Source organism: Abrus precatorius, unplaced genomic scaffold, assembly GCF_003935025.1.
Source record: "Abrus precatorius isolate BTA unplaced genomic scaffold, Abrus_2018 Scaffold11, whole genome shotgun sequence".
Lineage (NCBI taxonomy): Eukaryota > Viridiplantae > Streptophyta > Magnoliopsida > Fabales > Fabaceae > Abrus > Abrus precatorius.
Genome location: NW_020874303.1, coordinates 21,828,306 through 21,844,269, shown reverse-complemented (window position 1 = coordinate 21,844,269; position 15,964 = coordinate 21,828,306). Strand labels below are relative to the sequence as shown.

Sequence of the window (15,964 nt, the reverse complement as noted above, 5' to 3'; positions counted from 1 at the left end):
TTATTATATTAAAAATATCTATATTACTCTAATCAAATTCATAGATTAACCGACAAGGTTATTTTAATTTATTATGATTCATTTTAATGTTATTTGTTTATCATTGAAATAGTTATTTGAATCAATTGATTTAAACTACTGTCAAAACTAAATTAATGATTACTAATAATTAAGCTAAATTAATTTCTAAGTGATTGTAATAGATTATTCTTGATATAAAGTGTAAAAAAAGTACCAACAATTATTCGAATTAATTTTAAAATTTCAAATTAATAAAAACTGATAGTGATTATGACAAAATAGCTTGATTTGGTGTAATGTGAGTTTAGTGTGAAAAATTTTATATTATTAGTTAATTAAAATATATTGTCAATATATTTTATATTAATTATTATAAAAATTAATTATTTTTCATATGATAATTCATAATCGAAAGATAATATAAAAAATTACAGTTCAATATATTTTAATGTGAAAAGAAAAAAAAAAGATTAAAATCATAAATAAGCAACAATAGATAAATTATTAAATAAAAATAGTATTAAAGAAATAGATAATAGTTGCTTACATGTATTATCTATTTCTTTGATAATACATCTATTTTTACTTTTTTTATTTTAATTAATTTGTTAATTAAATTATAACGAGACAACTCTCCCTTTTATATCTTCATTGAATTCACTGCTACCATGTTTACATATGAGTTAGTGCGAAGGCAATGCTAATGGTCTTTTCAACAATGGCATAAAAATATCTTTGTATATATAAAACTAGAAATAATATAAAAGGTGGATAAACATTTATAGTTAATAAAATATAATACGAATTTGTATTGTATTTTATTTTTAAAAACAAAAAATTGTTTTTAAAAAGGAAACTAAATATACTCTTAATTTTTTATTTTTTTTCTTTCTTAAAATACGTTCACAAATGAGAAGTTATTCAGAGTATGAAATGAATCAATTTTTTGTTTCATTTTTTTTATGAATGTTTAGTCTTAACTTTGCAATGTTGCTTCTAATTTCTTATTAAAGCAATCCTCTGCATATTAAAAAAAATTACTAACAATCATACATTAACATTGCACCATTCTGCTCCCCTTATTATTTTGCATTGAATATGTGACATGTCGATCTATTTATTGTATTTTGTCTATTAATATTTTAAATCAAGTCATTCATGATAAAAGTCTTAATTTTAAGATATATAGCAGATACATTTTATTATTTAAATTAATTTATTATTTCTACATATAGTTTTTTTTCTATATATGGAAAACAAGCAATCAAGTTAAAAGGAGAAAAAATGATTGTCACAATACAAAAGATCACATGAACGACAGTGATGCTAGCTTGTTGATAATATCGACAATGGAGTAATCACAATCATGGGGTTGTAATCGTATTAATTAATATACTAAAGATTGTGATTTTGCTATTAGTTTGATAAGATGATAGCATCAACGACAGTGAGCTCAATTATTTTGTTCTTACCTGTGTATTTTACTTGTTCAACTTGAATTCTACATTTGACAAAAAGAATCCATCCATCTTTTAATCTTCTCAGTATCTCCCATGTCTGAAGCTTGTTCTTCCATCCCTTTCTCCGAATGTCAAAAAGGGGAGGGGATGGGGACGGGAATTAGATCATATATAGGTTAACTTCTATAATTATTATGTTCCTTCAAAATTTTGGTAAAGTGTTACCATATATACATAGTATCCAAAATATATATATATATATCAGATTTTTAACGGTAATGTAATCCTAAAAATTCTTATATTTAGTTTAAATAATTTATTTAATTCATATTTAACGATTATAATTTATTACTTCACTATTAGGTTAAATAAAAAATTCAGATTAAATATAAAATTTTTAGATTTATATTATTATATATATATATATATACTTATTTTAAAATTCCTTAAAATCACATTTAAAATAGTCAAATTTATGTAAATGCTAACCTATTAAAATCACCTAAATTATATACAAAATTTAATTTTAATATTTAATATATTATGAATTAACTAAAACTTATTTTACTCTTTGAAAAAGGGTAAGAACATTGAAAAAAGACTTCTAAATTGTATTAGATCATTATTAGAATGTCTGAAAGAAATTCAACATTCTCACAATTAAACGCACTATTGAATTATTAAAATAAGATTTAAAAAGTTGATCATATTCATAAATTATTTTTATAAGTTCCTATCTTAGAAGTTTACTAAATAAATATTTAATCAAGTTCTTTTCTAAAAGTATTTAATAAGTTGATCTTACTTAAACGCACTATTGAATGTGAAATGATTATTTTCTTTCTATGTATATACGATGAGGAATGATAATGGGAAAATTTTGAAAGCCCGCAAGTTATCGCTTTGCTTTTAGCTTTTTCTTTTTCTTTTTCATATTTTGTTCAATTCGTTGTAGCATCTATAAGGGAAAGAATTGTAGTCTTCATTCTGCATCGTTTACAAAAAATAGTGTGGGATAAAAATTAAGGATAAACAACTTAGGATAGTGGGAGACAAATAAAAGGGTACATTCAACTTATGTTCAAGACAGATTTGGACTCCATGACAAACATATAAAGTAATGCTAAAACAAAGAGAGAGAATCTAGGAACCTATAGAGAGAGAGAGAGAGAGTACAATTATTGTAGAATAATCAAACATCTGAGAAATTGTGATTACTTTAAAGAGGATACTTAACTGAATAAAACCAACTTATACACATAAAAATTGTACAACAGTACTTCTGAATTGTAAATACTGAGATAAGTATGTTGATAAATCGATTTAATTCAACACAACTTGTTAAATTAAATAATAAAAATGAAATAATTAAAATTTTGAATAGATATTGGATTATATTTTAGATGTAGTTTTGAAAGTTAAATAAAGAATTCAAACTAAGTTTATATACATGTTTATAAATTTATTATACTGATTTTTTCTAATTTTATTAGTTTAGTAGGCTAAAGTTTGTATATTTACCTCTTGTTCATCTAATGTAACTTTTTTGTTTCATACCGAACCATAAATTTTGATAAAGAATAATTTTTTTTTTATGGATATGATATATAAAAAATTTATACCAATAAAAAAGAAACACGTGACAAGTTAAAAATATATATTATTATATATAATTTATTTAAAATTATATTATGTATTATTATTATTAAATTTTTTTATTTTATTTTTTATAAATTTTTAGTTTTAAATAAAATATAATTTATATTTAAGTTATTTTTATTTATTATAAATAAAAATAATTAAATATTAATAATAATAAAATTAAAAATATAAAAAATATATTAATATAATATTATTATTTTATTTTTAAATTTTAGTTTGTTTAGTTTTAATTGCATAAATTTAAAGATTTAACTGTTTTTTAATTTATTTGTAAAAAATATAATAATTTATAATTAAATAAATTTATTATTTAAATACGTGTCTAAATATTATTAGTTAAAAATTTTTATATATGATATTTTAAAAAATTTTAAGGGTACCACAGAATTTACTTAAAAAAATAGAAGATATTTTTAAAAAAATAAATTATTTTAATTTGTGATTTATAATTTGAATCGTATTATAATTGATGATTAGATATTTAGTATATTGAATAAGTTTTTTATTACATTTATTTAACATATCTCGTGCCTAAGAAAGAAAATGACAAATAATTAATCAAATATAAGCCGAAAAAATTTAAATTGAGTTCGATAGTATATTCAAATTGATATAAACAAAGTTATTACTGATTTTTTTACTTAAAACTCAATGCAAATTGAAAGGCAAACAATTCAAACTGACGAGTTGCTGATCAATATACAATCACTCTAAAATTCTATAAATAATTAATATTACGAAAAGAAGGAAATTGACATCTAAAGCCCTAACAATTTATTATTTTTAGTAGACATCCATTTTCTCACAATCTTTGTGATCTTAACCCATCAATTATGAACGATCCTACTGTTTCTATTCTCGCTCCGTTATTGTTTGGATGGCAACATGTGGGAACCATGAAATTAGCATTCCAGATTCATATCTTTTTCATATGGTAAGACAAAAAGAACGAAACAAATTAATGAAATTAGAACAAAAAGAAGAAGACATTGAACGCATTGTTCATTAACTTTATCAAACATTTTACATATGTAACGCATTTGACTAGATACCAGCATGCGGTTTTCTTGTAAATGAAATGCCTTAGCTTATATTTATAGAGGTAGGGGGCGCTGTAGAAACCACGTTTGCTGTATGATCAAAAGCGAATCTTGAATTTTGCTTCAACTTCAATCAGTGATGATTATATATTTTAGGAAAATAAATAATTATAACTTCAACTCAACTCAAACTATCGATAGAAACCTAATCTGCAAAGTAGATCAAATCAAACCACTAGCGAAAGTTTACTTATATTAATTGAATAACTTGTAAAAAATAATAATTAACCTCTAAAATTTTAAAATATTAAGTATAGTAAAATACTTATAAGTTGTTAATGGGCAAATAAAAACTAGTTCAAATAATTTCATTTGACTTTGTTTAATTCCAAAACCTTATTATGGTCAGTTATGGAATTCTTGAAAATAATTCCATGGTGTTGTATGACCGCTAAACCTAATCAATTTTAGTTATGCATTCAAACCATATGAAAGAAACTCCTGCTAACTATGCAAATCATTGTTAGCACCACAAGAGAAAGAGAATTTCCCAATGGCTGAAAACATACGCAAATGGAAAACAAGGATGAGTTAATAAAAAGAAAGTGTTGATGAAGAATTTCCTTTGCGAGAGAAAATTCCTCTTCTATTGACATTTCTATATTATCACACTTGGGTGTATTATATTTCTCTTCTATTGTTGACATATAAATTTATAGAAAAAGGGTTTGCGAATATGATTATTTGATTGAAATATGTGTATAGCAGTGTTACGACGGTCTTGGGTGACAAGTTATTGTCATAAACATTGTCAGCAGCCTGCCTACAGACACGGCCCTCCTTTAGAGCTTGTCTTCCTACAACCATTATATCATAACCCTGTCACACCCACTTTAATTAAAATAAAATGTTCAATATAAAAAGTTTGTGAATATTCTGAAAATTTAAAATTAGATTGGATCATATTCATATCCTCGCGTGTGTTATGTGGATTTTCTTTAGCATGGAATGATCTTTGCGAAAAAAGGCTGTGAAATTTAGACGATGACAAAAGTTATAACCAAATAAATTGCTACGGAGAGTGTCTTATGTAGGCATAATTTGAATGGAAGAGAATATTTGCACTTGATACTTGTATCGTAAGAAGTAAGATTCAAGATTTCCATAATGAGAGAGAGATTGTGTTTGTGAGTGTGAGTGTATATATAATGTCTGTATGGTACTGCCCTGCAAATACAAACAAATACAAAAAGGACAAATAGGCATCGGGCAATAGTGAACAGTGTGTGGTAAGGGGACCCATCTTCAAATTATTAGGGTAGACAGAGATACCATTATTCACCCAACATTCATACCCTCTCCATTCCCATATTTGGTCTCATTTACACAATTATACCGCTTATCTTATTTTATAATTTCTTAAACAGGATCACATCTACCAAATATACTTTTTATTGATTTGTTTTTGTAGCTATAGATTTGGGTGTACAATAGATAACTACATATATTATCTATTTTTCTCTTCAGTGTCTGTGTATCAAATAGCATATATGGGAGGGAACATAGAGCTGCCAAAACTCATTCGTTCTAAAACTTCATGGAAGATGCTTCAAGTTTGGTACGTACGTGCGTGCGTTCAATTAACAATTATATAAATTTTGTGGCATATTATGTGATGGGAAAATCTCTTTAATTTAAACATATCCCTACCAATCCAAAACTTTTACGTTGCATCTAATTTCCTATCAATACTATATCATTGATAATATTTTCTAAATAATCATAAAGTCAAACTATACAGTGTCATCAATTCATAATTAAATGATTGTAAGAAAATTACAAGAAATGGATACAAATTAAATTGTAAATTACACATTAACATTACGATATGAAGTAGATCAAAGGAAAGTAACAGCAATCATAACTAGTATCGACGATTTTTTTTTAAGAAAAAAGAGAAGCAGCTTTAAAAGATATTGTGTAAAGCTATAATTGTTAATCAATAAATCAATAAATACATTCTGATAGTTTTATAATTTATCGTACGTGTGTTTTTATTAAAATCTTAATCCATTATTTCCTTTTATTCCACTTGTAGAAGAAAAAACTATTTTTATTCATTCATTTATTTAAAGTTTAACGTGATATTAATTATTATCTTTTAATTTTGTTCAATCTCTATCTAATTTTAAAATATTTGTATACTTCTTATAAATGAAAAAACAATAGTAGAATTTATATCATAGAGTTAAAAATTACTTTAATAATATAAATATTAATTATATTTTTTACTCTCTATTTTAATTTTTGTGTATAAAGGGTTGGAAAATCATCAAAAATATAAATAAAGGTGTGCTATCTTTAAAAAAGTAGACATAATTAAAAATGAAATATTTTTTCATAAATAATTAAATAATAGTAATCTATAAATAAATATTGCCTTTATTTTTAAAAAATTAGAATAAAAATATTCAAAAGAATTCAAAATACAAAAAAATATTTCTTAACTACCAATTCAAATGAATATTTTAAGTTAATTCATAATAATTTTTATTAGTTTTATTTATTAATAAATAATTTTTTATTTATATCGCAAGTATTTTTTATGACAGACAATATAGTTTAATAAAAATTAAAATTTTCCTTCTTAATATTTAACATAACTACGTTCACTTAAAATTAAAATTACAAGTAATACCAGATTTTTAACCAAAATAATGCTTCAAAGACATAAAATTTACATTGGGAACGTAATTTCAATAATTAAACTCTTATCGTAATAACCATAATGTTTAAGCTACTTTGTAAAATACGGATTTTAGAACTACATAGTTTTAAGGCAAAACTTAACTAATGATCTTCAAACTTCAATTAAAGAAATTAAAAAGTTTTGTTAATGATTTTTAAAATATTAACTTAACAATAATCAATATAAGTTTTTATTAAAAATTATAATAAAAATACTAATAAAATAAAATGTCACCATTTTATAAATATTATTATTTTTTAAAATGTGTCTCTTAATTTGTTGAATGTTTTCCCAATATGCGGACCTATATATATTATTAACCACCTCTGTAAATTTTTATCTCTGTTAAAATATATTTATTTAGATACATTTATTAAAATTTTGTAAAAGATTTTAGTGTGAATTTTATTATGTATAAATATTATAAGCCTATTTTCTACTTTTTTTTTATGACACAATAAATTAAAAACAAGAAAAGTTTGAAAACAATGTTTCTTTATGGAAAGAAAAAGTTTTGAATGTATGACTATTATTGAAATGGTATTTGAATATTATATATAAAGGATTGTAGTTTTAAAGTTAAATGTGTGATTTTTTAATATTTTATTATTAAAAAAATTAATAACAATTATGCACAAAGACTTTAAGATCAAAGGATTAAGAGTTTATTTTTCATTTTTTTCGTCAATTCAAATATGTTTTCACTTTATTTTTTATTTTTATTTCTTAATAATTTAATACAAAATTTATATTCTATAATAATTATTCTCTTCTCATCCAATTTTAACATAGTTAATTAGTTAACATTTTACATTACCTAACAATGAAATCAATTGTCCGTTAATCAAGGAGAGAAGGAATTTTTTCATATACATGATGGATTACAATAAACTTTTTGTTTATCGTTTTACTTATAATTCTTAATAGAGACTCACTAATTTAATATTTAGCAATAAATACAAAATTTGTACATTAACCTGTCATATTAAATTTAAACAGAGTAAATTTATTTCAAAAAAGACACATAAAGGTACACCTACCCAATTAATTAATATGATGTTTAGAGTATGTTTGATTAAAGAGTTTTCTGTTTTTATTTCTAAATATAGTATATTTAAAAACTCTTTTTAAAATAGTCTTTAAAACTGTACTCTTGCTAACTAAGCAGTAAATTAACTGATAAAATTATTAATTGTTTAGTAAAGAACACACATTTACCACAAAACATTATGTTAGACATAAGAAACTTCAACAAAATACAGCATTGACACAACGAATGAAATTACACCAAGTTAGTCATTTGCACTGGGAGTGCACGATTCGAGCCAAACCATTTTAAACCGCAAATTTGTACAAAAAATATTAAATAAAAATTAATTCACAAAAACTGCTTAAATAAATTTAATTTTTTTATTTTTTATTTCGTAATTTAAATTAAATTGGATCAAATCAAATTGTAATTCTTTATTAATTTTATATTTTTTCCTTTTTTTCTATTCTTATATACATTGATAAAAGTTATATTTGAGTTAAATTTCAATAAGAGATAATTTAATTTTTTCCTATCAATTATAACCTTTTTCTGCCCTTCCTTTGTCCTAACACTAACACTATATGTATAAGAGAAAACAAATGCCTATAATGTTTAATTTTTTTATTTGATTTTATTATATGCTTACTGATGGAACAAACAATTTTTAGTTAAGTAGATAAAAATATTTAAAAGTAATTTTTTTAAATTTAGAAAGTATATATGTATTATATTTTTTATGATAAATACTTTGTTTCTTAATAAAATCACACTATTTTTAAATATTTAAAATTAATTTTTAGAGTTAATGATAATATTTTTTTTTATAATAGTAACATTTGAAATGTTAACAATATTTTTTTAAAGGTTGGATCTATATAAAATTTAATTTAAATTCATTCAGATTGTTAAAAAAGTTTATACTGTCATTCAATGAATATGAATTGATACATAATAAAAATTATAATTTAATGGTTGATAATCTTAAAATTTTTATATTAACAATGTATTAAAATAAACTTAAAGACAAAATACATTTAAGAACATGTAATAATAAAGGAGTTACATGGGATGGTGGGATCAAGAAATTATGATAAAAAAATGTTAAAATAAAATGAAAAGTGTTTATTGAGTTGCATGGATGTTGTATTATGATATTTGTTGAAAAGAAGTTGTATTTTGTTGGTGGAAATTTGCATGGGGACGATTTAAAGTAATGCATTTAATATTAAACGAAGAAAGAAGGAAGAAGAAAGAAAGGGGGCCCACTGCTTTTGGCCCAGGCAGCCACCAAACAGAAGCAGCTACAGCCCTTATTTTTGGTGTCGGAATCTCTCCTTTATTATTCGCTGTCCATTTCGTCATTTCACAACTGTGGATATCACACTGTGTTGCCGCGACAGCGATACTTCCTCCCCTCAAACCAATCATGCCCGTCCACTTACTCTCCTCCGTTCATCTTACCGCCAAACCTATCAATCCTTCGCCCTTCCACGTGTTGCCTAATCATTCTCGCACGTTAAACACAATCTGCACCATTCATCTACTCAAAATTTTTACTATATTATTTTTAGGGACGATTTCTTTATCACATTTTTCATATATTTTTTTATTAAAATTCTACATTGTAATATTTTTTATTTTTAATTCGAATTATTATATATCTTTTATTTTTTAGTAAAATAATTTAATCACATAAAATATATAAAAAAATACATTAAAAAAATATGTTAACAACATTTTTTTTTCAAGGTGCACTGAAAGTCGACGATATGTTTCCATTATTTTAAGGTTGAAAGCGCTCATCGGACTAAAATTATTCTAGGTATTGCATACGTGTCACCAGAACGAAATGGGATTTTTTTTTCAGTTTTATGTTTTGTTCTTCTTTAATTTTAAAATGTATCAAATTAAATATATATATATATATATATGTGTGTAATGTATTATCTTGTTATAAAACATTTATTGCATGCTATTTACAAGTGTGTTTATAATGAATATTTATAAAAAAAATAGTTATAATAAAAAATTTATTATGAATAAGATTTAAAGGTTTTTTTGAGAGTAAGAAAAAAAATGAGAAGAAAAGTGTTTAAAAAATAAGAGAAGAGAGGAGAAATAAGAAAAAAAGTTTAACATATGAATTTATAAAAGTTTTAAAGAGTTTTTATAAATTTTTCATCTATTTTTCTTACTTTTTTTTATTAAATACATTTTTTTTCTTTTTTGAAACTAAGTTTGAAACAAAGTTTTAAAGCTTTACATTTGTATAATTTTATATTCTCACATGAATAATTATCATCTATACATAAGAACTTTTTCAAATGAATATTTATTTATTGGGTATGAAAAATGAAAATATAATAAAACTATATATTATTAGTTTTCTTAAAATAATAATTATTAAATGATAACATTTAAAAGATGATGGAGAAAGTACAAAACCATTATTAGAAGTGGAGGGTGAGGGAGAACATCAAGAAGAGCAGTTGGCAAAGAGCAGCTAATGCAGTTTCATTATTCAATATTACAATATGCTAATACAACGTCTCTGTATTTATAACAAAGATAGCAGAAGAAGCTACTATAAGGTATCTAATTGAGTATTTAACTGAACTCATGCATTTTGACTAGTTAATATATGCTTAACTACGTATCTAAGTACTTGACCAGTGAAAGCATAGTTTGATGCTCAACATCAACATGTTATGACTTCTATTAACACCCCTCACAAGACGAAGGGTGAAGGGTGGTGGCGTCCATATTCCCAGCTTGAAAATGAAACTAATTAAAATGATCATGTTGCCTAAACCTGGTTTTGAAGGTTGAAGTATGCCAAGGTATAGGAGATCAAACTTCGAGCATGCCATTTTCATTAGTTTTTATTATTGATTACTTTTCACAATTATTGACAATTTTTGTGGGTCAGTCAGTAATGGTAATGTTTCTCATAGTAGGAATCGTGTTGATGGTGGGAGGGAGGAGAGATGGAGTTTATTGGGATTTAAGTTTGTGTTGTTTGTAATATTTGCTATTTTTCGTTTTTATTCACAACTCAAGCGACTTTTGGGTTAAGTGGATTACCAAGTTGACGCATGGGTTTTGCTTCTTAATTTTACATTTTATATTTCGAAATGCATTATTTTATTTTATTTTAAGTATATGACACTTAGAGTCATTGAATCTTGGTCAAATCAATTTTTATGGACCGATCATTTTATATAAAAATAAATAAAGTTATTTGAATGATTAGACATATTTTAAGTTTTTTATTAAATTAAAAATATTAATATTAGTCTTTAAAATTAATTTTAAACACTAAAAATTATTAAAATTTTATTTAAAAATAAATATTTTTTTCATAAAAAATATAAAATCATGATAAATATTTTTAATAAAAATACTATTTATATATTGAAAATTAATCTTAATAGCTGCTAAATTAATTATACTCAATTCAAAATAATTGAGTTCCATTTCATCTACTCGAAATAATCTAAGATCGTTAAATTGATTCTAAAGACATGTTATTAAGTATGGAAATATCAATGACGATTGACGAGGTAATAGATAGTATATAGTTAAAAAAAAATAGTATATTGTAATCTCTGCTAGCGCGCGGCTACATATACCAATAGTAGTATCTAATTAAATTTGGTAATATTATTGATTTTAACTTAAATATTTAAAATATATATTTTACCGTTTATAATATTATTTTTCATATTATAGTAGTATCATGAAAATTATGTAAATGAATTTTTACACACTTTAAATATTTATAAATATATATATATATATATGTATTTTTTTTTTAACATACATGCTCTTTAGACATAATCAAAATTAGTTGAATTGAACATTTGTTATGGACTTGTCGATGTTGCAACTTGGAATAAGACTGGGTAATGTTTTTTGTTTTTGGCACCCAGTTGGGGGCGTGAAACGTAAAGGAGAAGAAACAGATAGATAATATGATAAAACTATTTAAAAATGGAAAAAAGTACAAAAAAAATAAAAATCGCATAAGAATTAATACTCTTCATCTGGTGTAATCACTAATCAGTACTAGGAAAGTAAGTGACATCAATGCCATTTATGCGATGACATGGTTTCATTTTTAGCTTTTTGCTGCTCCTCTCTTCTTCAAGTAAAATGATGTTTGCAGCACTGTATGTATATATATGCACATGTTGGGGCATTTCTGCAACGAGTTTCATGATTTGAACGTAAAAAAAAACTGATGCACTATATGATAAAGTATATAATAATAATATAAATACGTATAGGAAAAATAAAATTAAAAAAATTGTTATCCGACATTTACGTTCATGGAACATTTCCCCTGAACAAGATTACGAAGCTGACCTAGAAAAGACAATGTTGCCAATTTTTACTCGCAACTGCTAGCATGATGCGAATAGTTTACCAAAAAGCAAAGCATCTTGGACAGAAAAAATAACGAGGGAAATTGACGGGAATGCCCCTGAGGGTGACTTCACATCCTCATTATCACCTTTATAAAAGCTGCCTCAAGTGAAATTAATTAGAAATCCTGCGTATGGGTACAATGGTCTATAAAGATAGATATATCTGCCCCCTCCCTATTCTTTCTTCCTAACTAACCACAGGTGAGAGAGAGTGTGCGCAGGGGCAGAGGAAATAAGAAGGTAGTGCGTGAGATTATGAGAGTGACAAAAATAGGAAGCTTACGTGTGTATTTGGGGGCTTGGCCTGTATTTTTGCATGCAAAGCAAAATTTTACTGTGTTATGAAATTATGAGAGGGTTTTGTTTCTTTGTGGGGATGTTTTTCTTCTGGAGCCCATTGTGGGATCAAGTTTCGAGCTTTGTGATTGGGTCTCTCTCTCTCTCTGTCTCTTTTTGAGAGTTTATTAAGGAGCGCTATACAATTACAGACAATACCTGTTGAAGATGAGGGTTGGAAGGAAGAGAGCAACCCAGAGAGAGAAAGCTGTTGCAAAAGCTTAAAGTTCAAAAGCAAGCTAAAAGAAAGCTCATGAGGTAACCCCAAGATAACAATTTTTAAAAAAAATAAAGACTTTTTCTCTCTTCCTCTCTATCTCCTCCTCTTAGGCCTCATAGTACCCCTCTCTCTCTCTCTCTCTTCCCCCCCCCCCCCCCCCCTCATGATCTCTTAATTCTATCACTAACGTACATACTCACACCACACTTGAGCTATTATACCATACAAGAGAATTAAGAGATAGCACAAACAAGTAGTGAGGGTTGAATATTCTTGAATCCTCACATAGCTATGTTAGCCAATAATTCATCTCCCTCGTTAGTTCCCACTTCTGAACCGTTTTCCTGCGCTGAGAATGGTACTTCTACTAATAAAAGGAAGAGAAGGCCTGCAGGAACACCAGGTGCACGATTCTAATCCTTTTTTTTTCTTAATTTGTTAAAACTAAATTCTTTTATCAATTATTCACTAACCTATGTCTATTTTGGAATGGTGGGTCTATGTATCTTAATTGTTTTGTTTAATAATTGAATATACTTTATAGCTAATTCATATTTATGCTGGGGTGGTGTGAATTGAGCACAGATCCAGATGCAGAAGTGGTATCCCTCTCACCCAAGACCTTGCTTGAATCAGATCGTTATGTGTGTGAGATCTGCAACCAGGGATTCCAGAGAGACCAGAACCTTCAGATGCACCGGCGGCGCCACAAGGTGCCGTGGAAGCTACTAAAGAGAGAAACTCCGGTGGTGAAGAAGCGAGTGTTTGTGTGCCCTGAGCCTACTTGTTTGCACCATGACCCTTGCCATGCTCTTGGTGATCTCGTTGGCATCAAGAAGCATTTCAGGAGGAAACACAGCAATCACAAGCAATGGGTCTGTGAGAGATGCTCCAAAGGCTATGCAGTGCAGTCTGATTACAAAGCACATCTCAAAACTTGTGGCACCAGAGGCCACTCTTGTGATTGTGGCCGCGTTTTCTCAAGGTTAATCACTTACTTCCATCTTTCATCATTTCCTACACCACCAGCTTCTTCATCGATCCTTGTCATTCATAATTTAAATCATTGTCAATAGTTGTGTTAATTCATCACCTTTTCTCTCTATTGTATGTTTTAAATAATTTCTATTGCCTTTTTTAAAATCCCATGTTTATCAATTTGGCTAAACTTCCAGCTCTTTTGTTTTATTTAGGTTTTGACTTCAATAAAAGGCAGATATATTTTTTGAAACGGGATATAAAGTAAGCAATGGGGAAAACAAAAGGAAAATAATAAATAAAAAGTTTGATATTTGACTGATGGAACCTTAATTAAAATGTTAAGCGAGAGCTAGGTAGCTAGCTAGCTGTTTATAATTGACAGTTGGGAACACGCGGTTCCCGAAACTCATCTTTCGTTAGTCGTTACCTAGAAACCTTCCGGCATTCCAATACCTTGTATACTTTCTCTCTTAATCTGTGTGATCATTATCTATATATATATATAGCATTGTATTGTGTATTTTTCTTCAAGGACCAACTGATGAGGAGAAGAAGCTAGATTGCTCAAAATGACATGAGTTCTTATAGATTTGATTGTCCTTTTTTATTTAGTGGGATCTCCCCCACCTCTTGACTTCTTTTCCAAGCACCTTTTTATAACCACTATTTTCTTTGTCTTGTATTCTTTTTTATTTTAACTGTAGCTATACAACATAACCAAGGAAAGGATCTGTTGAGTCTTTTGAATTGTACGGAACGGTTCTTTCTCATTCCTGTTGCATTGTTTTGTAGGGTGGAGAGTTTCATTGAGCACCAAGACGCATGCAACATGGGTAGGTCTACACAGCCAGAAACGCAAGCTGCAGCAACTGCATGCTTGTCTCGAACAGCTTCAAGCCCTTCAAGCGACACCAATTTCAGCACAGGTGGTCCTTGGCCGATGGGCGTAATCATTCCAAAACACACAGTTATTGAAACCACATTATCCAACAACAATCTCTACCCCAATCTCGAGCTTCAGCTCTCTACGACCACAACATCCAATCCCATTGATGTTATTTCTGTAGCATCGCCTAAAGCTAAGAGAGAGGGAAACCGCTCCACACAGTTGCAGCTATCCATTGGGTCATCGGAAATAATAGTGAATGAGAAGAATGAATCATCACCAAACAGTGAAAAGTCATTGGGTGAAAGTGTTAAGGAACAGGCACGTGAACAGTTGAGGATAGCGATGGCGGAGAAAGCCTATGCAGAAGAGGCAAGGAAGCAAGCGAAGAAGCAGATCGAGCTGGCTGAGCTTGAGTTCACAAACGCCAAGAGGATCAGACAACAAGCACAAACGGAACTGGACAAAGCCTATGGTTTGAAGGAACATGCCATCAAACAGATAAATTCAACCATGCTTCAAATCACATGCCATGCTTGTAAACAAGAATTTCAATCACGAACCACAACAGCTTCACCGGACGACAACTCTTTGGTTTTGAGTTACATAACAACAGAAGGTGGCGAAGTAGAAAACCATGTCAAAAACGCTAACTCTTAGACATCATCACCCCTCTATCTCTCTTTTCTATTCTGATCCCTTCTTTGCTTTTGTTATAATTTTTTTCTCATTAATTATTATCATTTTGTTTTTGTACCCTAATTAATATCCTTTGTGAATTTGTATACCATATGAAGTGAGTGGTATTGATTACGTAAGTGGGATTAAAAGCAAGGGAGGTGGTGAGAAAACGAGAGTTATAAATGTAAATTAACCGCAGTTTGCGTCGTGTTATTTGTTAATTAAATTTGGTATAAATGCAGACTATTATATGATGAACGGGCTTGAGTTTTGCACTGCTGGATGTATGGTTAAAGCTGTTTCTTTAATTAATTTGTGTAGATATTAATTATAATAATATCGTGGATGGTGTAATGATGTGGTGTGTGTATATATATTGATTCTCGTTAGGTTTTTCTCTCGTGCATTGCAATGAATGAGAGTCAGAAAAACACTGAATAGGCTACCCTTTAGTTTTGGTTGTTT

At 27.3% G+C, this 15,964-nt stretch overlaps 1 protein-coding gene across 1 annotated transcript; it reads left to right on the top strand.

The window, feature by feature from the left end:
• Window positions 1–12,606: 12,606 nt before the first annotated feature.
• LOC113854919 (zinc finger protein SHOOT GRAVITROPISM 5-like) lies at window positions 12,607–15,671 on the top strand. Its single transcript, XM_027486254.1, has 4 exons — window positions 12,607–12,989; window positions 13,241–13,354; window positions 13,537–13,936; window positions 14,725–15,671. The coding sequence occupies exons 2-4, from the start codon at window positions 13,243–13,245 to the stop codon at window positions 15,476–15,478; spliced, it is 1,266 nt and encodes a 421-aa protein (XP_027342055.1). The 5' UTR covers window positions 12,607–12,989; window positions 13,241–13,242; the 3' UTR covers window positions 15,479–15,671.
• The last annotated feature ends 293 nt before the right edge of the window (window positions 15,672–15,964 follow it).